The 24,566-nt window shown below is 42.1% G+C and overlaps 1 protein-coding gene across 2 annotated transcripts in view; it reads left to right on the top strand.

Moving 5' to 3' along the window:
* Window positions 1–17,777, top strand: part of OPHN1 (oligophrenin 1) — a 115,964-nt gene extending 98,187 nt beyond the window's left edge. The window contains exons 19-24 of one of the 2 annotated variants that reach the window (XM_066580981.1): window positions 3,825–3,966; window positions 9,286–9,555; window positions 9,647–9,812; window positions 9,891–9,941; window positions 11,080–11,131; window positions 14,461–17,777. In XM_066580981.1, the coding sequence (XP_066437078.1) occupies window positions 3,825–3,966; window positions 9,286–9,555; window positions 9,647–9,812; window positions 9,891–9,941; window positions 11,080–11,122 (672 nt within the window). In that variant the 3' untranslated portion in view covers window positions 11,123–11,131; window positions 14,461–17,777. Of the gene's footprint in view, window positions 1–3,824; window positions 3,967–9,270; window positions 9,556–9,646; window positions 9,813–9,890; window positions 9,942–11,079; window positions 11,132–14,460 lie in introns of both variants that reach the window. The other variant, XM_066580980.1, reaches the window with a different exon arrangement.
* The last annotated feature ends 6,789 nt before the right edge of the window (window positions 17,778–24,566 follow it).

Genomic DNA, 24,566 nt, shown 5'->3' with positions numbered 1-24,566 from the left:
CTGTGTCCCACTAAGGATACAGCCCCCACTGTAGCCCCTTTCTGTATCTCAATAAGTAATTATCCCCCCGTTGTGGCCTCATTAAGTAATAGTGCCTTCTGTGGTCCCACTAAGGATGCAGCCCCCACTGTAGCCCCTTTCTGTATCTCACTAAGTAATAATGCCCCCGTTATGGCCTCACTAAGTAATAGTGCCTTCTGTAGTCCCAATAAGGATACAGCCCCCACTGTAATAGTGCCTCCTTTGTGTGTGAACCTCCTCTAGAATGTCCGTCCAGCAGCAAAACTCTTTTTGCAACTCGCAGTCCTGCCTCACAGCATGGCTACCTTCTTTTGTAGAACTGACTTCTCCCTCTTTCGCTCTCTGTACAGTAGGGCGCCAGGGTCGGTTGAAGGAGTTGGGCTTTGCACTGAATGGATCCGTGAGTTGAAAATAGAGTTCTGCTGCTCGCTGGACTTTCTGGGGTATCCAGAGAGTCTGTGGTGGGATGGGGTGGGCCATTTAGCTTCTGGCCATCCTATACACATAGCCCGTAGCAGCCACGGGGTCTGCCACTATTGGTGACATGCCACTGAATACTGTGCACAAGCTTAATGCATACTAATACAGACAAGCACTAAGCATTCTTCTTATTCCACAACTCCTTACATGAACCTTCTTCACGTTACTGTGATATGAGTCATGTTATTGCACCCACTTATTTTCTTTTATACAGATAGTTCAGTGACACTTTGTTTCTAACATGAAGAAAAATCTAAAGGTTCAGCTCTCCCCGGGCACAGCTAAGCTCACCACCCCTGTCACTATCTTCGTCTGCTCCCGGAGAGGGCTCAATTGTGATGACCAAACGTTACTATAAAATCTCTGCATTGCTTTCACTTACAGGCAACATCTACATTTGCCGTTTGGAAAAACAAAGAAATTCGGACACGTTTGCAACAATGTTTCCTTCGGACTCAAAAAGTAGAATGATCAGGCGGCACTCGATGACCTCAAAGTCTGTAGCAGTACTGTATTCCATAACAAAAGTGCAGAAGTAATACTGAGGACATGGAGCTCACAGAAAGGCAACAGCTGGCTCTTGCACGGGACGCTTTCTCAAGCCTCCATAGGCCGGTCTCAAATGGATGGGTCAATTCCACATGCGGGAGCCCGCAGTGGAATAAGACTTTAACCGCGGCCGGCATACCTGAATTATATTTACTGCAGACGCTCGCCGTTGGTTGTGCGCAGTAGAGTATATTTTAATTAAATCTTTGTCAATTGCGGATGAGCCGTGGGTCGGACGGCTTCCATTGACTCCAATGGAAGCTGTCCGTGCGGAATCCGCACAAAAATAGAATATGCTGCCATTTTATTTCCACTCACAGAAATTGCAATCTCTATCCACTAATCTGAGCGATATGCGAATGTTCTATCTTTGTAATGTATGCGGAATCCATGTGGGTGGTGATCGCAGACTCCACAATTAAAATCTGATTGTATGGGACCAGCCTAAGGGGGGGTACCAGAGTGGCTGGTAGACACAACAGGTGAATATAGGCTCATTTATTATTTTTTCAGCTTTCACAAGAAAAATATAATTTCCTTTTTTTTTTTTTTTTTTTTTTTTTTTTTTTAACTCCTTTTTAAGTTTTTAGAATTTTTTATATTACCTTGTTTTCTACTAGGTCATAAACTCAAAACTTCTGATCATAATAGGGAGTGTTTACAATGTAATCGTAAACACCATCGGCTGAAAAGGCAAAAACAAAATGCCACATTTACTTTTCTGTAGTTTTGAGTGCTTCCACCAGAGAGAGCATGAATACAGTGCATGACATTGATTTAAAGGAAACTCCGTTTTTACAGTAACATGTATGTCTCACGTTGAGTACCTTTGTGGCAAATTTTGATTTTGAGCTATATGTCTCTTTCCTCTGCCTATAACCCCAAAGAGAACATAAAAATTCTGCTAGATAAGCAGTACGTGGTTAATCAGCTTATAATTGTAGATCTTGAACCTGTGATGCTATGATTGTTATAATAATACATTTCAGTACTTCTGAGAGGAGACTTAATAGCTGTCTACAAATATCTGAAGGGCCGTCACAATGCAGAGGGATCAGCCCTATTCTCATTTGTACAAGGAAAGACTAGAAGCAATGGGATGAAACTGAAAGGGAGGAGACACAAATTAGATATTAGAAAAAACTTTTTGACAGTGAGGGCGTATTGTCACCACGTATTACTCACGTATTTCCTGTGCGTAACATGCGGTCAATAGAGGCAGTGAAAGTCTACTGACTTTCATTTTTCTATTCACACCTGCCTTGGAGCTGCAAGGTGAGATCTGTATAAAACACAAGAGAAATAAATTTCAGCATGCTCTATTTTTCTGCGTATCATACGGAGCCCTTAAATGGGTCTACTGCTTCCTGGGCCATTGTTTGAGTTATAGGAGACGAGGGGTGCAAGTCTCAAGGCGTACTGTTTGCTAACTCCTCCCAAACACAAATTATTCATACGTGCAAAGATTAAGATACATTTCAGCAGAAGATAAAAAATATAAAATGTATGTTGGGGTTTACTTTTAGCAGCATCCAGATGCTTTTCTTTCTGTTACTAAAAAAACAGTATACATAGACCAATATCACCCCAGCGGTAGATTCCATCTCTACACAAGTGCTCTGCAGACCAAATAAATGATTACAATTCCACATCCTTTCTGACTAGTCCTTCACATTCCTTCTTCATCTTCTCCATCTATCCAGATTGCCATGACGACCTCTCCCAGTCACAACTTCTATCCGCAGAATTTGACACACAGAAATCTTTCGCTCCTCACTTTTACAGCACCGTCCTGACATTATTCACCCCCCTATGGAATATCCCCATACATACTGCTTTAGATCTGGTAATGCTATCCGTGGTGTCCCACACAGTAATGGTATACACCCTTATCTCCACCCTGCAGACCCTATACCAAAGTGCTGCTTTTAATACTCCTCATACAGTAAATATGCCCCCTTTTATTCTCCCATTCCGTAATAATGCCTTTTTATGCCCCATTTAGAAAGAACACTCTGTTTATGCCCCCATTCAGCAACAATGCCCCCATTATATCCTCAGTCCTCAGTCCTTAATAATGCTCTTATTTTTTGATAATTTCCTCTTTATGTCTCCATTCTTTTCTGATACCCTTGTTATGCCCCCAGTCTTAAATGACACCCTCAGTCGTTGATTATTTAACTTTTATGTCCCCAATCTTTAATAATGCCCCAGTTGTAGTCCCAGTCATTAACAATGCTCCCACTCAGTTACAATGTCCTTTTTGAACTGTGAAATAAAAAAAGTTTCACTCACCTCTCGTCTGGTCCATACATCTTCAGCATCCCCTCAGTTCCGGTTAGCTCAATTGGGGGACTGTCGTGGCCAATCCTTGACCTCAGCTATACTTTTTCTGAGGCCATGGATTGGTCATGTGATCGGTTACCAGGAGGCAAGCGGAAACCAGAGAAGCACGGACCAGATTAGCAAGGAAAGTGAGAGATGAGCGTAAAAACAGGGTTTTTTTGTATCTTACATTTTCCATAACGGTCCTATGGCTTGGGTTGCTGGGGGGACTCCTTGGGGATGGGGGCTGTAAGCAAATACCCTATTTCCCCCCCAACCCACTCCTTTCAATGCAGGCTCTGCTCGCTTGAATCAGTTTTTGATAGTCTTCAGATTTGTATGTAATATCGATATATTCATTAAAAAAAATGTTGCAAATAGTCAATTTGTACAAAGTTTATTCTCTGTAATGTCTCTTTATAGTCTACTTATTTTTCTCTCTACTGTAGATCTTTTCTGGGCCTCCTGAAGACAACACTGCTCCTCCTGTCCCTCCACCTAGAATAACACCCCGGACCCACAAACCCATTACAATCTCTAAACGACCGGTCCGGGGGCGCAATGCTTTGTATCTTGGACAAAGTGAAGAAGGTAATGTGTGTCACTTGTCACTTTGTTGAGAATTTTAGGTAGCATTTTTTTCCCTTTTTTAATTCTTATTACAAAGTCAATAAATGGAACAAAGCCAATAATGCAAGTTGTTAATGGTAAGAAGATGGAGCGCCTCCTTCCCTGACTGCACACGTCTTACGGTTTATTCCATCCATATATTATTTCTTTTATTTCTCCCAGCCAATTCAGCAGCCCTTTTCTAAAATGTCATCGTTAAATAGGTTGATTCACGAATAGCGTTTCAGATCTTATTGACGATATGTCCTGTGTGCAATGATAACCACAAACCTTACAATGAAACGTAAAGTGGACATGCACAAGGTCTATATACATGGAGGGTGGCCCTCTGAATCCCTTTACAAGAAACCCTCGTCTGGCACTGACTAGCACCTTGTTTAACCAATGATTTGCTAGTAGGCGCTACCGAACTGGACACGTCTATACGGAACACATCTGTACTGTTATGCAGAACAGAGACTGGGTTGTGCTGCCCATGTAAAAGCAGATTTGAGATACTATTTTTAAAGATGGTGTATTATCTTATTTAAACGTAAGAAATCCCTTTTTTTCTAATTACTTTGCTTAAACATCAGGAGTAGAGATGAGCGAACGTGCTCGTTTAGGGCAATTACTCCATCAAGCATCGCTTTTTTTCGAGGAACTGCCTAATCGGGCGAAAAGATTCGGGGGGCGCCGGGGGTGAGCAGGGGGGAGTGGGGGGGGGGGGGGGAGAGCTCCCCCCTATTCCCCACTGCTACGCCCCGCTCCACCCCACCGCCCCCCGGCGCCCCCCGATTCTTTTCACCCGAGTAGGCAGTTCCTCGAAAAAAAGCGATGCTCGATCGAGTAATTTGCCTAAACGAGCACGTTCGCTCATCTCTAATCAGGAACCTTTGAGTATAACAAATACTGTATGTAATAACTTAGAACATCCGAAATGAGGAAGCGATTGCGCCCACGGTATAATTGTAGTTGCTTTGAGTTCAAGTTGTCTTACATAAGCCGTTGGGCAAAATGAAGAAAAAGTGTTGTGTATAACACGGTCATAAATTTAATGAAATGGCAACATAATTATTTCCTAATTGGTTTACTGCCATCATAAAATAATACTGTACTCTTGTCAGGCATCGCAGGATCTATAAAAAAAAAGATCCAATTTAACTACCACTAAACTATGGGAAATGATGTTCGGCACATGTTTTGTGATACTTTGTACCTTGGAACAGTGACTTGTGTCATTTCAAAAGTTATAGGAATAATTCTACAGAAGTGTTGGGCTTTCTGTGTAATGGATTAAGACCAGATCTATATACTTAAATAGCAAAATGTATTTGATCTCTGAGAAACAACTAGCAGAGAGAAACATTGGTCACGCAGAGTCCTGGAGGACTTGCTGCTGCTCAAGGGCATTACCTCCTGTCCTGAAGGACCTATATTCCCAGGGCATGAACCATTCTGTATCCTCCTGCTGCAGAGAGTTGCTGGTCATGACAAGTCTTTGCATCTATACAGGCTGAAACTCAGCGATTAAATGACAATTGAACGAATAGTGCACAGTGGCTTCACATTTAGGCCCACGGGCAGATCTGATTCCGCATGCGGGAGCTCGCGGCGGAATCTGGCCCTGCCCACGGACACTGCTTACCCGTCCGGGTCTCCTGCATGCCTGTCCGGTTCTTCTATTTTCGTCACCGTACATGTACAGTGGAGTTTTTGTTTTTTAAACCACCTGCTTTCCCACGGAATCTGCAGCCCATCCGCAATTCAATTGCAGACGGGTCGCGGATCGGATGGCTTCCATTGACCACACTGAAATGGACCAAAGTTTTGTTTTTTTTTCCTGTAACTGGGGCTCCTATGGACACCCCATCTGCAGTGGAAAACTGTGTAATAAACAAAAACATGTGAATGTCCCCCAGAGGTCTTATGACGTCATAGGGGACCTACTAAAAAAAAAAAAAAATTACATAAATAAGTAAAAGAAAGTTACGAAATAAAATTTAAATACATACATAAAAAAGAAAATAGCACAAAGCCGACGCCAACCAAAACCATCGCTGTATGCGCCCTGTAATCCAAAACCATACATATTATATATCAAAACGGCCGAAACAAAATGAGGAATCCGTTCCCATAATTTATTGTAGCCTAAATTTACGAATTAAAAAAAAACCAAAACTATAAATGTTACAATATTTTTTTAACGCTTTTTACCACCAATAAAACTAAAAAACAAGAAAAAAAGTAAGGGAAAAAGATATTTAAAAAATCGTACTATATGTCACGGGAAAAAAAATGCAGCAATAATAATTTTAGTAGCTGAAGGAAAAAAAAATAGGGCAGTAAAACAACCATATGGGTAAAAACCGTAAAAAGTGTCTGGTCCTTAAAGGGTTGAAAAAAATCTGCACCATTTGTCTGTTTATCACTGTAGGGTATATAGAAGCTGCAGTCTAAGTCTCAATAGGAGATCGATTAGTGCGGCTGGACTTAGGGTCCTTTTATATCGAGCGAGACCTTGTTGGATCGAGCAAATGATGACCTTCACTTTAACAAGTCGTCTGTTTACACACGCAGATGGTTGCGGAAATGTTTTCATCTTTCACTCCTTCACTCAATCGTTGGTCTTTCAGCAGAATGTGCCAGGGAACAATCGCTTTTTACATGAAACCACTTTCAAACAACTGAACAGGGGTTTTTATGCCTGCATAAAATAACCGATAGGTGAACTAATTATTATCACTCGTTGGTCAATCGTTGGCCGTGTTTACACAGAACAATTATCGTTCAGTTTTGCATGATATAACAATTTTTTTGACCGGTAATTATTCCATGTAAAAGGGCCCTAGGGTCTTATGCCTCATTTACACGGAGTAATTATCATTTAGAAAATCATTTGAACGAAACTGAACGATAATCGTTCAGTTTAAACACGGGCAAAGGACTGAATGACGAGCGAGAATCGTGTGGTTCAGTTTCAGCTTGCATTAAACTAGCCCCGGCACATTCACTTGTTGGGCAGCTTAAACACTGATCGTTCAGTGTTACACATAAGATCATGAAACCCTAAAGATAAGTGCCCGAGGACTGCAAGAATCGTTTAGTCTACATTGGCTGCCGAGGAGCGAACAAGCTGGTGAAGATACAGCAGCTCGGTCTGTCGGGCCAACGAGAATCCTTCGATTCTCAGACCGTGTAAAAGGGCCTTTAGTTTCTTCCTTCTCTCTCCTCTCCTGCACCTTCTTATCAGCCTATTTATAAGCACATCAAAGTCTGTGTTTATTGTGGTCATAGACTAACTACTAAGAACAACAGTAAGGCTGGGTTCACTGGACGCAGCATGTCCATGTTCTTTTTTTTTTCTTTTTCCATTGCGGCCGCGCTCTCCTCTATGGGAGCGCTGGCTTCAACGGAAAAGCGTGCGACCAAGCTGCTCCAAAACCCGCGGCTATGTGCCGCAGGTTTTGAAGCAGCGCTTTCCCGTCGGGAATCTCGCGGTTTTTCGCTGCAGCCAAACCGCTAGATTTCCACCGGGAATGCGCCATGTGGGAACCCAGCCTGAAGAGGAAATAAGGGCTGAAAGCAAAGCAATCCGTTAATCTTTACTGACAGATCTCCTTTTGAATGGGACAATTGTCACTCCTGTGTTTTCATAAAGAAGCGATGAGAATTCAGTGAATGAGAGTGCCTGAAATCGCTTCCGCCCGACCCCTCCATTCACACTAAACATACAGATGTTGATAGATGAATGACTGTCTGTTTATACAGGCTGATCATCCTTTGATTTTTATGCCTGCGTAAACTGAATGATGAACAATAAGTGAACAAATCATCCTTCGTTCAGTCGCTGGCAGTGTTTACACTGCATGATTATTGTTTAGTTTTGCACGATCCATTGATAAACTGAGTAACAATCATTCCGTGTAAAGGACCCTTAGACTGCAACCTCTATATACAGTGATAGGTAGAAGCTGCAGAAGTCAAACGGCACAAAATTTATGATCAAACCCCATTGCAAAAAATTGCTCTAATCCTCATAGCCTGGAGATGTTTGCTCTCAGCCTCTAGTTCTATCAGACTCAGCCCATGTAGGGAGTTATTTTTTTTTCTTATTTTGCAAATTCTCAAAATAGTATATTCTGAATGAACAAATGCTGAAGACTGACGGAGAACGAGTCCGCAAAGGGATTAACTGGCAGGAGGAGTTTAGGTTTATGGGGGAAGATGTTGGCCTGACAAGTTTTTAAGGATGAGTCATGGCGGCAATAGAGTTTGTGAAATGTACAGCAGAATGTGGCTTATAATAGCTGGATAACATAATACTTATTTACAAGCTGGAAGAGAAGCTATGAGGGACTCTTATCCAAAGATACACTGTCCAAATTATAGCAAGTGCTCTTATAGTATACAATTAGATTTTACACCTTTTACTTATGTTTTTGTGCTCTGTAAGTATGAAACCATATATTAAGAAGTCAAAAAACTTCAAACTTGAGCAGTTTTCAAATACCTTGTTAAGGAGTTCATTGTTAATAATTGGGGTTCTTATAGGATTCTTATCAAGACGCGGAGTATAGAGTGGCTATAAAGAGTGTATTGGAGGGCCTGGCATTTCTATGCATTTCATGAACCAACCCAAGATTTCAATGAACGCAGTGTAATACTGAATTTCCCCTGTGGGGGAGCTGCAGGGAAATTGAACACCTGCTTAATTAATCTAGCAGGTTCCAGCTGATTCCTGTAAATTCCAGCAGCAGGGCTACCTGGTACAACTTTTTTTTAACAAAACCTACCTGCCCAAGTTGATCAATCCCTTTAGGCATGTCTTAAAAGGGGTTTCTTTTGAGATTGTATACAGAATGTTTATTGAAGATATACCAGGCCTCTAGTTTGGGTCTTTAAATAATAGGTTGGCTTGTGTCAATAGCACCTTATCAAAATTCAAAGCATTTTTCAATGCAGCCCAAAAAAGTTAAATTGCAGTTACCGTTGCCAACAGCGCTATTTTATAATAAATCAGGCCTGATTTCTTGCAATATGATATCCAAATGACGAATTATACAAAATATGCAGTGAAGTTTATAAGGGTACAGTGCAATCTGATGGTATTTTGACTAAGATGGTTTTTCATCTTGGAATGTTGAAAAATGCACTAGAGTACAGTAATAATGAGACTTTTCGGCTTTATTTACAGTAGTAGATAGGAGGACCACTAATGACTTCCTACGTACAGGAGGGGAAAAAAATCATTATTTTGTAGTTAACTATTTAATTATCCATTAGTGTTATTTTATTCAGATGACGGATCCATACAGAATGGGAATGGCGTTATCACAAACAGTGACCACCCTCTTCCATTGCAACGAAAGAAGCTGATGCCTCGAACAGAAACGCAAAGTTGCACAGAGGATTGCCCTGAAGTGGACGTCGCAAAAATGGTCTCAATGATGCAAGACCGAGGGGGGAAGACCAACACAAACCACATAAATGGTGATCTGCCTATATACTCTGTGCCAACTAAAGCATCTCCCGGGTTTTCCAAAAGGCCTATAATCCGCCCCAGAGAAGGTTCGATTATTACCACGTTTTCACTGTAGTCTCTGTGAGTGGGCTGGTGCCCAGTTCATGAACTCTGTTCTTCAAATGCTTAAATCTCTAGGCGATTTTGAAAACATCGGTAAAGTCCGTTCACCAGGAGAGAGGCCAGTTATTTCCCGTCCTCCAGTAAGACCACCTGACCCACCATGTAGACCAGCCTTGATACCTAAAACGGAGCCCAGAACAGATGTAAACTCTGGTGTCAAAGACGATGCTCCAGCATCCGTGTAAGTAATTAAAGCATAGTACAAGATCAGTATATCTTTGGAAGGAGTAAAATTACTGTTGTTTCCTTTACTTCATAGTGTTGCTTCACGTACCAAATTCTTTGAGAAGGCATCAAGGCCAAGGGGAAGGTAATACATTGCTAATTGTTGTCTGTGCCCTTTGTCCCCTTGTCCTAAAAGATGAGTATTACGAAACTCTTCAGTAAGAGCTACCTGTGTTTACCCATGCCACTGGGCCAAATACCATTTGACAAACTAAAGAGGTTCTTCCACTTCTTAGTATTGATGATCTATCTTCACAGTAGGTCATCAGTAGCAGATTGACAAGGCTCATGACCCTTGGAAACCAGCTGTTCCTCGGGGCCAATCACTTCAATAAGACTCAGTATGCAATACCAGCTGGGGCCACTGCGCAATGTATGGAGCCACTGGCGTAACTATAAGGGATGTGGTTTCACCCGGGCCCAGAAGTCTTAGGGGCCCATAAGGCTTCTCTTCTCCATATAGGGAGCCCAGTACTATGAATAAAGCATTATAGTTGGGGGCCCTGTTATAGGTTTTGCATTGGGGTCCAGGAGCTTCAAGTTACACTTCTGCGTTAAGAGAAGTTAAGGGGGCTTCCAAGATAAACGTTTGCACCCGGGTTCATGAGCCTTTAGCTAAACCCCTGTATGGAGCTGTCTGAAAGACAGCCTCATACACACAGTGGCCGGAACAGCAGATCGCTGGTGGTCACAAGCGGTGGATCCCCACTGATTTGCTGTTGTTGACTGGTCATTCATAGTAAGAAGTCGGAAAACTCATTTAAATGAAGTCGCAAAACCCTGGCACCTATAGTCAACCATGTACAGACTGTGCATACTGCATTGGTCATAGTGAGCTGCTGCATGCAATGCTATTTTTGCTTTCATACGGTCATAATTCCCTTTAAGTGCTATACTTGGCTTGTCTTCCGCACTTCTATAAAGTCATTCGTATGCTCAGCTCTCACTCCTTTCATATCGGGGACATGGAACCCCAAATTTTATGATCCGTGAGACTCCCTGTGGTCAGACACCCACTGATCAGACGCATGTGCCCTATCCACAGGACAAGAAATAAGTTCATATCTTGGGATAACCCCTTTAAGAAATACCAATGTTGTATATGTGTCTAGATTGTAAAGACAAGAACATCTAGTCAGGCGACATTGTCCTGCTGTTACTTGTAGGCACAATCTGAAGTAGCATTACTTCTATTAACACCTGTTTTTTCATTTCCCACACAGTCCTCCTTCACCTCCCCAACGAATTCTCACAGAAGAAAGCTGAGTCTTTAAGGTATAAAGATCTCATTAAGTCTCTCTTTGTTTGGCTGCCCCAGGTATAGGAACATATTGAACATGCATATTTCAAGGGGCTGCAGCAAGTTGGTTTCCTTGTTTGACATTGATCCGTTTACAAAGACAGTAACATCCAGCTCTTCTGTGCACAGATTTAGCAAATGTCAACTTCACATTTGACGTATTATAATAACTCCATTTTCAGTATTGTGGTACATTTCAGTTATTACGATGTGCTAGTCATGTTAACTATTACTTCAGAAAGGAAAAGTCCAGCATCTCCCAGAATAAAATCAATTCTTCATTATTTCGTGAGATTGTAGTGTAAAACTCCATAGTGCAGTACAAAGCCTACGCGTTTCGAGCCACATAATGGCTCTTGTTCAGTGAACAAGAGCCATTATGTGGCTCAAAAACGCATAAAGGTTTGCACTGTGCTCTGGACTCTTATCCTGCAATCTAATAGAATAATAAAGAAGAATTGATTTTTTTTTCTCGGAGGTGCTGGACTTTTCCTTCTTGTACGTGTGCTCTTAGGCTGTCCTTAGCACTCCCTATGGCTGGGTGAATATCATCACATGGTGTAGGTGAGCTCTATATGTCTCTGTTTGACTAACTATTGCTACATCTGTTGCCTTGCAACACTGGTGTCCTGGGTTCAAATCTGACCAAGGCCTCATGCCCACGGCCATGGCGGACTCAGCTAGCAGAGTATAGCAGCGGAGTCCTACACGGCGCTCCCCAAAGACCCCATACTTGCCCCACACTATAGAAATGGGTAAAACAAATAAAATCTGTCCATTCACATAGACCCTAATGTGCAGTATTCTGTTGTGTATTCTCAGATACGAATATACTGTGCATGCTCACTTGGACGCTAATGCACAGTAGCCCAGTGTGTAGTTACACTGACTTCATGTACACTAGTACTGTGTATGTTCACATAATTAATATGTAGTAATCCTGTCTTCTGTAGTTTGCACTCTGTACACAGTACAGTAATGTGAAGAGTCTAACATTGACTTACAGGAATGCTGCCTTCCAATAGGTGGCGCTGTAGAGGTATTGTACGATCTCCCTTATTTGCATAATTCTGACCCGCATAGCCAGTGCATCATAGCTATAAAGGTATTATCTATCATGTAGGGATTGGCCTAGACATGGGGCATTGTAATCTCAGGCTACCCGTATTGCACTCAGAAGAGGTTTTGTAAGCTTCTTTTCACTGGTACATTTAATCAGCTCTGAAGAAGAGACACTTCTGCTCTTTCATGGATTATGGGAATTATGGGCATGAAGAATAGGTCGTAGAGGTATAAAAGATGTGAAGAATAGAGCATAACAGGACATGTTCTGATGGAGCCTTTGCCATGTGATCTTCACAAAGCAGTAGGGGAAAGGCTATTTTTCAAGTGTAGCTTTATACAACGGCTTTATTTGACCTTTTACTGTACTGATGATAAAACTTAGTAGAACTCCGCTAATGCAGCACGGCTATGTGATCTACAGTTAGATTGACGAACACACGAACATTGTCCTGAGTTCTAGTGGGTTTGCTTCGTAAATAGGTCTACAACCTTATGCTGAGAATTGTGCCAAATTTTGGCATGTTTTGCAACAAGGTGTAGGCACGATCATGTTAGTAAACCTGCTTCAATGAGTTCCTAATTCTTTCCTGTCCCATGATGTACATGTATATAATGGGCTAACTGTTCTCGCCAAGTGCTGTACATGTACAGCATATAGTTGTGAGCCCACGACATCTGCAGCGGTCAACCCTAAGTGACAGCCGGGCCCTGCAGCAGCTGACGAAATTTTGAAATCTTTCTAATTTCGTCTGTTAACCACTTACATGGCGCTGTCAGTGTTAATTGCAGCATGTAAGCAATTAACAAGAAAGGAACCTCCCTTTGTGATGTCATTGACCCTCCGCCATCCAATCGCAGAGGACGAATGGGCCAAAGTGCAAATGGAGGTCTAACAGTGGTTTTCGGGTCTGCCATGGCTGGTACTATAAAAAAAAGAGCAAGAAGACACTGCAGTGCAAAGGTGTTGCAGTGTATTTATCTGATTGATCATAGAATCGGAGTTTTAAGTCCCCTATAGGAACATAGTAAAGAAAATAATAATATAACCAACTTTTTAGACCTCTTTATTACTAGATTCTATTATTTACTAATAATTTACTAACCACAATAGTAACCAATAAAAATGTTTAAAATTCACGTACTATGAACACAAATTCTCACCACCTTGGTATGGATGGTAACCGTCTCACTATTCGTGCATGGGCAGAGCTACAGTCTTGACAAAGGTGGAAAGAGTTTATGGTCGTAATTAGACTGGGTTGTATGTTTACTACTAGGAACATTAGGGAGGACTTTTAGAATGGGATTTGCCTTCATATTGGAGGATACGTTGCTTATATTTAGTGTATAATGATATAGGCAGTGAACCCCTGGCTGTATTGAGAATAGCCGTATGGATTGAATTGTAATTTTTTTTGCACCATTATCTGACGATCTCAAGAGTATTTAATGTTATTTTGAACCTTCCACTTCCAAAAACAGGTTAAAGTGTTCAAAAGTGTCTTGTGTACCCCAAAATGTACCAATAAAAAGTACGGCTCATCATGCTAAAAACAAGCACCCATAGCTGCGTTGATTGAAAAATATGCATCTTCAGATGCAGCAAAGTTAAAAATAATTTTTCCAAAAGGGGGTTTTATTATACAAAAGTAGAAAAATGTGAAAAAATACACACTTTTGATATCGTCATAATCATATGATCCACAGAAAAAAGTTGTCATGTCATTTCTACAGCATGGTGAATAATAAAAATGGCAGCATTGATGGATTTTTTTTAATTATTTTTTTTAATAAAAGTTGAAATGGTACTAATAAAATTTTACAGCTTGCCCCGCAACAAACAAACCCTTATATAGCTGTTTAGATGCAAACATAGAAGTCGCCTTTGTAAAGTGTAGGTTAAAATCCCCCAAAATGATAACGTCATAAAGTACCGAACTCAGCCGAATCTTTAAGGGGTTAATGCCATAGAAGACAAGCACTAGTGGTGTTGGCGACCAAGAACAGAAGGATAACGGCTGTACTAGCGGGTTATCAAGTGGGGAATACTTGTGCAGTGGTATTTCTTTAAGTATCAGTCTTTGTTGTGTGCCCCTTACAAAGGGCATGTGTATATGACTATATACCCCCTGAGCAGGGGCTGGACCAGATGACCCTGGAGGTCCCTTCCAACTCTATTCCATAATAACTTCTCTCGCTTTCTATTCTTTCTAACAACATTTTATCTTCATTTCCTCAGGATCTCACAATCATGTTCCATGGCTGGTCCAAGGGAAGATGTAGATGATGTTGCCAAAGTTGTTCCTGTTGGCATATATGAAAAAGAAGTACATTCCACAGTGGGCTTTAACGAAAGAGGATTCATACCGAGCCAATCCGTTAGTTTTCTGCTGGGAAGCTTGCAGAAAAATGACTTTATCCCCTGTGCTGTACACCCGCAAAAAGTGACGTCGGCAACAATCCATCCGAGCTTTTGCAACCCTAATGTATTTGTGCAAAGAAAAGTCCTACATGAAGAAAAAAAACCTCTAAAGTCAGTAGTCATTGAAGTAATAATCTGGGGGTCAACTACTTGTGTCCCCCATAGATGCACATAGTTCACTCCTCCATATTACGGAGATCTTAGTAGATGGGGTCAACTTTAAATAAGCTGAAGGCGTTGCTCATTCCAATGGTGAATCAATGGGAGGATTCAGAACATAATACATAAACCTGGATGGAAGAATCCTTTTTGGGATGAGAGAACCGATTCCACACTGTATTGTATTATTTATTAACTGGTTATAGGAATATCCATTTTAGTTACTGCTGTTTACCAGTGTTTTATGTAGTTAGTATCAGAGCATCAAATGATACAATCGTAATTCACCTCATTGGAAAGGTGTTTGTAAATAGACACTTAATGGCATGGGGTAGATGAAGGGCAATTCTATACTGACATTTGAATGCATATGTACAGTGCCTTGTTAACCGGAGGTTGGGTCATTGGTGGAGAGCTGCAGCCAGGATCCGGTTATGGAGGAACGGGGGTCTGATATAGTACACATCCACAAGCGAGCCTGTAGTGTAGAGGCGCCTGCCCGCTCTATGACTTTCCTGATGTGAACAATGGCTTTCTCTTTATAGTCTGACATATTGCCACTTCCAGGCCAATTACATAACTTGCAATATACAGTATATGTTATATACAGTAGTATAAGCAGACCTAATAAGTGGTAACTTCTGCATGAGCTGATGACCAAATGTACATGAGCAGCTGGATTACCATGTAGGTTGGTTAAAAGGGAAGGAGTCATTTGGTAAATCCTTCCTCTCACTGATTCTTCCTTCATTTTATATGATCTAATGGAACTGTGATCCAGTGGCAGCAGATTACTTTAAACCGGTTCTCAGGACATAAAAAAGGAGGTTTGATGGGTTAATTTTTGTTTTCCTAGATATGGCTCTGCTTCTATTCCTGGTGTTTCAGCTGACCACATTCATGTGAATCAATCTAAGCTGCAATACCTGAAACGGTCCATTTACCAAAGTGGCACTGTTTGTGGAATGGAAATAAGCAGACCCTTTTTGTAATCCTAAAGCTTAAAGGAGATATCTAGTTGTAAACTATTGATGGCCCAACTGCAGTATAGGGAATTAATAGTACCATCCAGGACCCCCACTGATCAACTTTTCGTGGTCTTGGGGCATTTGTGAACTCAGAAGATTTTTGCATGAAGCAGACAGCTTTGTTCCCACCGCAGTGGCCAGGCTTGGTATTACATGCCAAGTTCCCATTAAAGTGAATGGTCTGCAATACCAAGCACCCATTTGCCAGGTGCTTCAGCACCCCAGAGCCATCCCAATGATAATTACTCCTGTGCTTTTATACAGGAGCAAAAATCATTCAGTAAATGAAGGCAGAGTGGACTGGAGATCCCTTCCGGCCGCCCATCTCCATTCCCATTACACAGGCAGTCATCCCAACGATTATCGCTCCTGCGCTTTCACACAGTATCAATAATCATTCAGTAAATGAAGGCGGAGCATTATAGTAGTGCTTCCACTCACCTGCATTCACAGTAAACAGGCAGCAGTTCATAAACTAATGACTTCCTGTTCACACTGGCCGATCATTGTTTGATTTTTTTTTTATGTCTACATAAACTGAATGACGAATGTTAAGTCAACAAATTATTTGTCTTTCCGTTGCTGGCAGTGTTTACGTGGAGCGATAATTGTTCAGTTTCCCACCATCCAATGATAAACTGAACGATAATCATTGAGCGTAAAAGGGTGCTTAAGGCCGAGGTCTGCAATACCAAGCCTGGCCACTGCAGTGGGAATAGAGCTATTTGCTTCCTGCAGAAATCAGCTCAGTGCAAAAGTGCATCCCCACAGTGAAAGTCTGATTTCTAAGGGGTCCCAGACAGCAGATACACCCATAGATCTACTCTTGATAGCCTATCCTAGGAATAGGCCATCCGTAATCTACAACCCGACAACCCCTTTAATATCTCATTAGAATCTACCAAAAGTCAGCCAGTTCTATATGAAGGGTCCGGAGTTCTGATTAAGCATAACAGAATGTCTTCCTCATGAAATATATTACAAAGTGCCATAAAGGAAAAGCTGAACTACAAGAGCGGGGGTGCACTTTAATATGGTAGATTATTTAAGCTGCGTTTGAGATCCTAAATCAGTTATTATATGTAGAGGTCAGTAAACCAGCTGTAAACTTTATTATTTGGGGCACTTTGTGACAAAATTGCCACATTTTGTTTAGTAGATCCTTCCCCATTGTTTCTTTCTGAAATCTATCGGCGGTCCCATAGTCTTTTAGGCATTTCCATTTTTCACAAGAGTTGGAGGTGTAAAAACCATTGTAACATTTCCTGTTCGAAATCAGTGAAAGCCTTATTGAAGCTGTGAAAGATCTGATGAGTGACCTCATGTGCTGTCCCGGAGAGGATTGGCTAACGGAGCGATCCATCCTCAATCATCTTGTTACTTTACCCATTCAAGGATCTTCTCAGTTATAGACTCTACTTTAAAGTGTCCCTCTGGGCCTGGAGAAACAAAGATGGCCGCTTCTCTGACTACTTTACACACACTGTGCTCTAGTCTGAATCATTACTCGAAGACACCTACACTAGTGTTGATCAACCAGCATGTAGTGTCTTCGACTACCAATGAATACTAATACACAGTGGGCATCAGGTAGTCGGAGAAGTGGTGCGGCCATCTTTGTTTCTCCAGGTCCAAAGAGTCACTTTAAGTGACATAAGGATGATCCAGGGGTTTCTCCATTTTTAAGAAGAGCCTCCTGATCCTTTCCACAGTCTTATTACATGGTTTAGTGATGTACAGGTAAGAACATCAAACGCTGTAGACGCCTCCGTTCATTTTATTCCTGTGAGCTTTGGCGCACTTTTCGATTGTCTTGTAGCTTTTTTGTGAATAGTTCTGTAAACTACTCTGTAAATATTTTAGTGTCATTCCTATTTTATGAAGGGTTACATTTCCAAAGTATTTCAAGTTATGAAGGAACTAGACAATAAATGTGATGTTGCAGACTGCCGTTGTATTTATTTCTTGGCGTTTCGCTCTAAAAGGGATACAAGAATCTTACCATCCCTGCATCTCCGTGTGACCTGTTCATGCAGGACTTACTGCATACGAGTCGCACACAAAGCAATAATCCATGTAGCTGATTAACAGGGTTATAACACCGAGGCTGCTTTCACACGACCTGAGAAAATCGCAAGATTTCTGTGTTTTAAGACGCGCAAATCTCGCACGATTATGAACCCCATTCGTTTGAATTTGATCATATACATGAGAGATTTTTTTTTCTTTTGCTGCATCGTGGTGTGGGAAAGAATGATAACATGCCCTAATCTTGTGCGTTCTCTTGGAAAGCATCGGCCATTGTTTTCAATGGGGCCAGAAAATACTTCAAACGGCGTGCTATGTGCACAGAAGTGCGATGCGAGGTTTTCCATTGAAAACAATGGGGAACTCTTGCCAATTCTACACTTGAGGATCACTACTGTGTTTCCCCGAAAATAAAGACTTTGTCTTATATTAATTTTTGCCCCAAAAGAGGCACTAGGTCTTATTTTCAGGGAATGGCTTATTTTACTCGCCTAGCCGGCCCTGTCTGGGTCCCTCATTCTGGTCTCCGAGGTTCCGTAGCTCCGCCGTGCATCCTACACTCCTTGGCCACCGAAAGAACATCACTTGCTGGTTGCAGGATTCCTAAATTCCACCTCTAGGAAGCAATGGCTCTGATTGGTTCAGCGAGCGCTGCTCTCAGCCAATCACAGCTGTCGTGTTGGTTCAGCAAGTGCTGCATTGATTGGTTCAGCGACTGGTGTTCTCAGCCAATCAAAGCCATCGCTTCCTGGAGGCTGGATTTATGAATTCCGCGTCCAGCAAATGATGTTCTGTCGGCCGAGCTACAGAAGCTTAGAGAGCAGCGAGAGGGAACCGGACTGCGACTACTAGGTAATGTTTTTTTGTTTTTTTTTATGTAGTCTAGCTAGGTCTTATTTTTGGGGAAACATGGTAGTTTACCTGAAGTGATGGGAGGCGTTTTTCTGCGGGTAATTCATGTACCATTCAAGTCCACAACAGATTAGACTTGGACACCACATGGACCCGTCGTTTTCAATGTGCCAAAACACACATCCGTTTTTGTTTTTTCTAACACAAACGCACAGATTGCATGAAAAAAATGACATTCACTGTTCTGATCCATTTTGCTTTTAAGACTTGCCTGTTCAAGTCAATGGGGATGCAAAAAAAAAAGCGGCCAGCACTCAGATGCCGCCCGTGTGCTGTCCATACTTCATGAATCTGTTTCTAAATAATGCAGAAAACATTACCATGAGCAGCTCTCCTCTCTGACACCCGACTATCATGTCTCCCGAAGGAATGACACTTGGACAGTTGTGGCAGATGTGAAAACTTACAGGCTCATACCCATGGCTGGGTTCTATAGAAGTCTATTGGACCCTTCTCTACTTCTATATGCCTGTCTGTATATTGAGGCTCGCTGTTTTACATTCATATGGCCTTTCTCCTTTTGGATACCATATTATTCATAGTATCCCTTTAACTTAACTCCGTATGACACTTCCATGCAGCAGCATCTGGAGTGCCCATGGCTTCATCCTACAGTTATGGTGGCTCTGTGTGACGCTGTACACTGTAGTAGCATAAAGATACTGTGAAAAATGTTTGCACTGTCTTATGTGAAGCGCTATTTAATATAAAGACACTTTATTCTCTCAGGAAAGAAATGTAATATTTATGGTGAAATTTAAGATTCCCTCAACGTGAAGCTGAATTTCACATTCTGAATATATATGGATACATTACTTCTGTTATCTGCCTTTATAATGTGCCGTGTTAATATTTGAACCTTTATTTCTATGCAGTTCCATCTTTTACTGGTGTATATAGAATTACTGAAGGCGCTCCCGCGTTCTGCAATGCTCCACTCACACTCCGATGTCTGCTGCCGGGATAGAGAGTTACCGCACCGAGATTTATTTCCTGTCTCTAAGGCTGGGTTCACACAGGGCGGATTTGCCGCGGAAATTCTGTCTGGAATTTCGTTGCGGCAAATCAGCCTGCGGCCGCTAATGCCAGTATTAGCCAGGCATATGGACGAGATTTTTCAGAAATCTCATCCACACGGGCCGGTGAATCCATTGTGGCAAAGCCGGCGCTGGGGTACGGATTCGCTGGCCACAGCATGTCCATAAGCACGAGATTTCCGGTGGGAATCCGGCGTGTGAGAACCCAGCCTTATAGTCAGAGCTGACTTTACAGTAGTCAGATGTTTAGAAGACTTCATTCAGGCTAGCCGCACATGGGCAAGTGCGATATCAGGCAGGGAAACTTGGCCCAATATCACGCACATGCTGTCAAAAGCGCCTCCCATCACTTCTGTGATGTTGCCATCCTCTGGCACAGCTTTCAGCCACGTCAGAGGATCGGCAATGTTTCCCATTTTTAATAGGAAACCTCAAATCGCACGCCATGCGATATGTTTTCCTGTCCCAATGAAAACAATGATTTTTTTCCCCACTTCGTCCATCCTGACAACACACATGGAGGTTGACCTTTGACCTTGTTGGGATAAAAAGAGGAGAGTTTAAAAGGCTGCCACCCACCACCATTCTCCAGTGTTCTTCCTGTCCCAACGGGACACAGGGAATGTTCCGTGTGTGCCGAGGACGGATTTTTTTTACCTGGATTTGGTAGATTTTCGCACCACCGTCCTGCAAATGTTGCACATTCCTGCGGGGGGGGGGGGGGGAAGTCCGGTGGTTTTCTGCTGGAGCATAAGGGCCCCTCCACAAAGGCTGGGCATCTGTGCGGAGGAGGCAAAAAAAGAAATATAATTACAAAAGGTCTGGGTTCTGCTGGTCCCAGACTTCCCCTGGTCGGCTTCCTTACCTGTCACCATGGCGTGGTGACTTGCGGCGTGTTGGCTGCGGGACGGCTATGTCAGAGGCACGCTGCGTCGGCCAATGACGCGGCCGTGCTTGTTAATGACGCGCTGCGACTGCTGGTGTCACGGCCACGCCTGCGAGTGACGCAGCCACACTTGCTGGACGCGCCGCACCGGCTGATGACGCGTGCACGTTTGGGGTGTGCCGCTAATGATGTCATATGCTGGGGGCGGACCCAGACGCCGGGAACACGTCTAGAGGCGCCAAATTCAAAATTAAAAGGTGTCCTTTTCCCTGGCAGCCCACCCTTTTGGGAATACTGTCCAGACTTCTTCCTACCAGCTCTGCAGGAGAATGGAAACTGTGAAAGGAGACACGGGAAGTGCAGCAAGTGTGACAAAAAGACCTCCTGTCTAACTGCACCATTATCCTTCAATTTAATAGCCTCTTCTGCATTCCCATTGCAGGAGGATGCATCCAAAAAGATGGAATCCAAAAGAAGGCTCAGGAAGTGCGCATTATGCGCCAAAAAACTGGAGGATAATATGAAAAAACTTGTATGTGTCGAGTGCACGTCTAAAATTGTTAAAGAGGAACAACAATCCTTAATGGAAGGTATTCACCTAAAGGTGCGGGAGGAAGTCCAGGCAATTAAAACCGTTCCTGCTTCCCAACCTGGGTTGTCTAGACCTGTAAAAAGGTCTCAAATGCAGGACTTGGCTTCTTCGGACGCCAATGAGTCACACTTGGATATGTCTTAAGGTGAACTTTCAGACTTGTACACGCTGGTCCTCCTAGAGGATGACGAAAAAAAAGTATTCCTTTTCAAACTGTGATTTAGAAGAGCTAATAACAGCATTTCGTAATACAATGGAAGTATCAGACGTCCAACAACCCAGGTCCATTCAGGACGAGATGTTTGGCGGGCTGAGAACAAGACGTTTCAAGTGTTTTCCTGTTAATCAAACACTAAAACAACTGGTGGAAGATGAGTGGGAAGAGGCAGAGAAACGGTTGTCTACGTCCAAAGACTTCAAGGACAGGCTCTTGTTCTCCGCTGACTAGACTAAATTATGGGACACCGTTCTGAAAGTCGACATTCAAGTCGCTAAATTAATTAAAAAGACAGCACTCCCATTTGAGGCTGCTTCACGGCTTAAGGATCCCATGGACCGGAAGGTGGACGGGCTCCTCAAGCCAACCTGATAGACGCTAACATCGCGGCTACCTCAGTCGTTCGTTCCATGTTCATATGGCTGTCACAATTAGAGTCGCATTTGAGGCAGAAAACTTCGAGAGGAATTAGCAGAATGCATTCCTTTGTTAAAAAAAAAGCAGCGGACTTTCTGGCTAATGCTTTAGCCGAATCAGTCCGGTTTTCAGCAAAAAATGCAGCATTATGCAATACCGCTAGGCGTGCGCTGTGCCTCCGAGCATGGTCGAGTGACATCGCTTCAAAAAACAAGTTGTGCTCAATCCCCTTCCAAGGGTAATACTTATTTGGTCCTGTGCTGGACAAAATTCTAAAAAAGGCAGGAGACAAGAAGGTGTTCTCATCAGATTTCTCAGCCAGAAGCGGCACAGGGTTCAGGCAGTCCTTTCGTTCCAGAGGCCAAAGAGGCAAAGGCAAGACGGGCAGGTGGTCTTACGCAAAGGTAGGTAAGAGTAAATTTTCCCCTTTTTTCCCGCCAAGGCCAGAACGAAAATAATCCAACAATTCCGGTAGGGGGCAGGTTACGCCAGTTTGCAGGGAGATGGCCTCAGGTAACTCAGAATTCCTGGGTATTGGAAATTATTTCAGTCAGGGTATAAAATTGAGTTTGATTCCTTGCCTCCTAGGAAATTTTTGGTTACCCCAAACCAGTCCCCCCTTTCTGCAAACTAGATTAGAAGAAGGGGTAGGGAACCTGTTACAGATGGGGGCGGTGGTTCCAGTCCATTCCTCACAGCGAGGGTTTGGGTATTATTCGCCATTATTTTTGGTGCCAAAACCAAATGGTTCTTTTAGAATCATTCTGAATTTAAAATCCCTTAAGAATTACATATATAATCGCCATTTCAAAATGGAAACCGTGAACTCTACAATTTTGTTGATTAATCAGTCAGACGTTATGTGTACGATCGACTTGAAATACCTATTCATCCTGCGTACCAAAAATTCCTTAGGTTTGCAGTCAGAATGAAGTAAAAAAATTTTCAGTTTGTCTGTCTGCTGTTTGGCATTTCAACCACCCCAAGAATTTTTTCAAATGTAATGATAGAACCGATAGAATTCCTTAGGAATCAGGGTATCTGTATAATACCTTATTTAGATGATTTGTTAGTTGCCTCGAGAAATTACGAAACTATGGAACAACATTTAACCCCTTAGTGACCAAGCCTGTTTGCGCCTTAATGACCAGGCCAAATTTTGCAAATCTGACATGTGTCACTTTAACATGGAAAAACACCAGAAAGGTTTTGCATATCCAAGCGATTCTGACATTGTTTTTTCGCCACATGTTGTGCTTCATTTAGGCGAAAAAAATAGACCGATAGAAATTGTGTTTATTTATTAAAAGCGCCAAAATTGGGAAAATTTTGAAAAAATCGTCATTTTTTCACATTTCCAACTGCAATATCTTAAATATGTGCAAACATAATATAGAAATTTTTGCTAAGATTTATATTTCCACCCGTTTACTTTATTTTGGGCGCACATTGGAAAAACTTTCGTTTTTTTTTAACTATTTAGGAGACGTACAAATTTAACATTACTTTTTAGCATTTTGAGGAACACTTTGTTTTCCTATACCAAGCCGAGATTGGAAAGGCTCATGAGTGTCAGAATAATAGATACCCCCCCAAATGACCTCATTTTAAAAACTGCACCCCTTAATGTATTCACTGAGGGGTGTCATGAGTATTTTGACCCCACAGTTTTTTTTCAGGAATTAATTCAATTTAGAGGAGAAAAAATAAAATTTCATATTTTTGCAAATCTGTCATTTTAAAGACATATTTTTTTCCTATAGTTTACATGAAAATCAGGATTTACACCCCAAAATGGATACCCCTATTTCTCCCGTGTGCAGAAATATACCCATTGTGGCCCTATTGTTATATCTGAGTCCACAACGGGGCCCAAAATGAAAGGAGTAGTCAGTGTCTTTCAAAACAGAAATTTTGCTTGAAGTCCTTTTAGGCCCCATAGCACACATGTAGAGTTCTTGAGCGACCAAAACCATAGAAACCCCCCACAAATGACCCCATTTTGAAAACTAGACCCCTTAAGGAATTTATCTAGGGGTGTACTGCATATTTTGACCCCACAGTTTTTGAATGAATTCAAACCAAGCAAAAGGAAAAAATTGTGATTTTCGTTTTTTCGGCAATTCTGTCATTTTAAAAACAGCTTTTTTTGTACAGCACACATATGAAGGAAGACTTGCACCCAAAAATGGATACCCCTGTTTGTCCCGTGTTCAGAGACATACCCATTGTGGCCCTAATCTTATGTCTGGATACACAACGGAGCCCAAAATGAAAGGAGCGACCGGTAGCTTTCGGAACACAAATTTTGCTTGAAGTCCTTTTAGGCCCCATTGCCCACTTGTAGAGTTCTTGAGCGCCCAAAACCATAGAGAACCCCCACAAATGACCCCATTTTGAAAACTAGACTCCTTAACGAATTTATCTAGCGGTGTACTGCGCATTTTGACCCCACAGTTTTTGAATAAATTCAAGCAAAGCAAAAGGAAAAAATTTGGATTTTTGTTTTTTTGGCAATTCTGTCATTTTAAAAACAGCTTTTTTTGTACAGCACACACATGAAGGAAGACTTACACCCCAAAATGGATACCCCTGTTTGTGCTGTTTTCAGAAATATACCCATTGTGGCCCTAATCTTATGTCCGCA

This window comes from Eleutherodactylus coqui, chromosome 10 (genome assembly GCF_035609145.1).
Source record: "Eleutherodactylus coqui strain aEleCoq1 chromosome 10, aEleCoq1.hap1, whole genome shotgun sequence".
In the NCBI taxonomy this organism is placed as follows: domain Eukaryota; kingdom Metazoa; phylum Chordata; class Amphibia; order Anura; family Eleutherodactylidae; genus Eleutherodactylus; species Eleutherodactylus coqui.
This window is presented reverse-complemented; position numbering and strand designations above follow the sequence as displayed.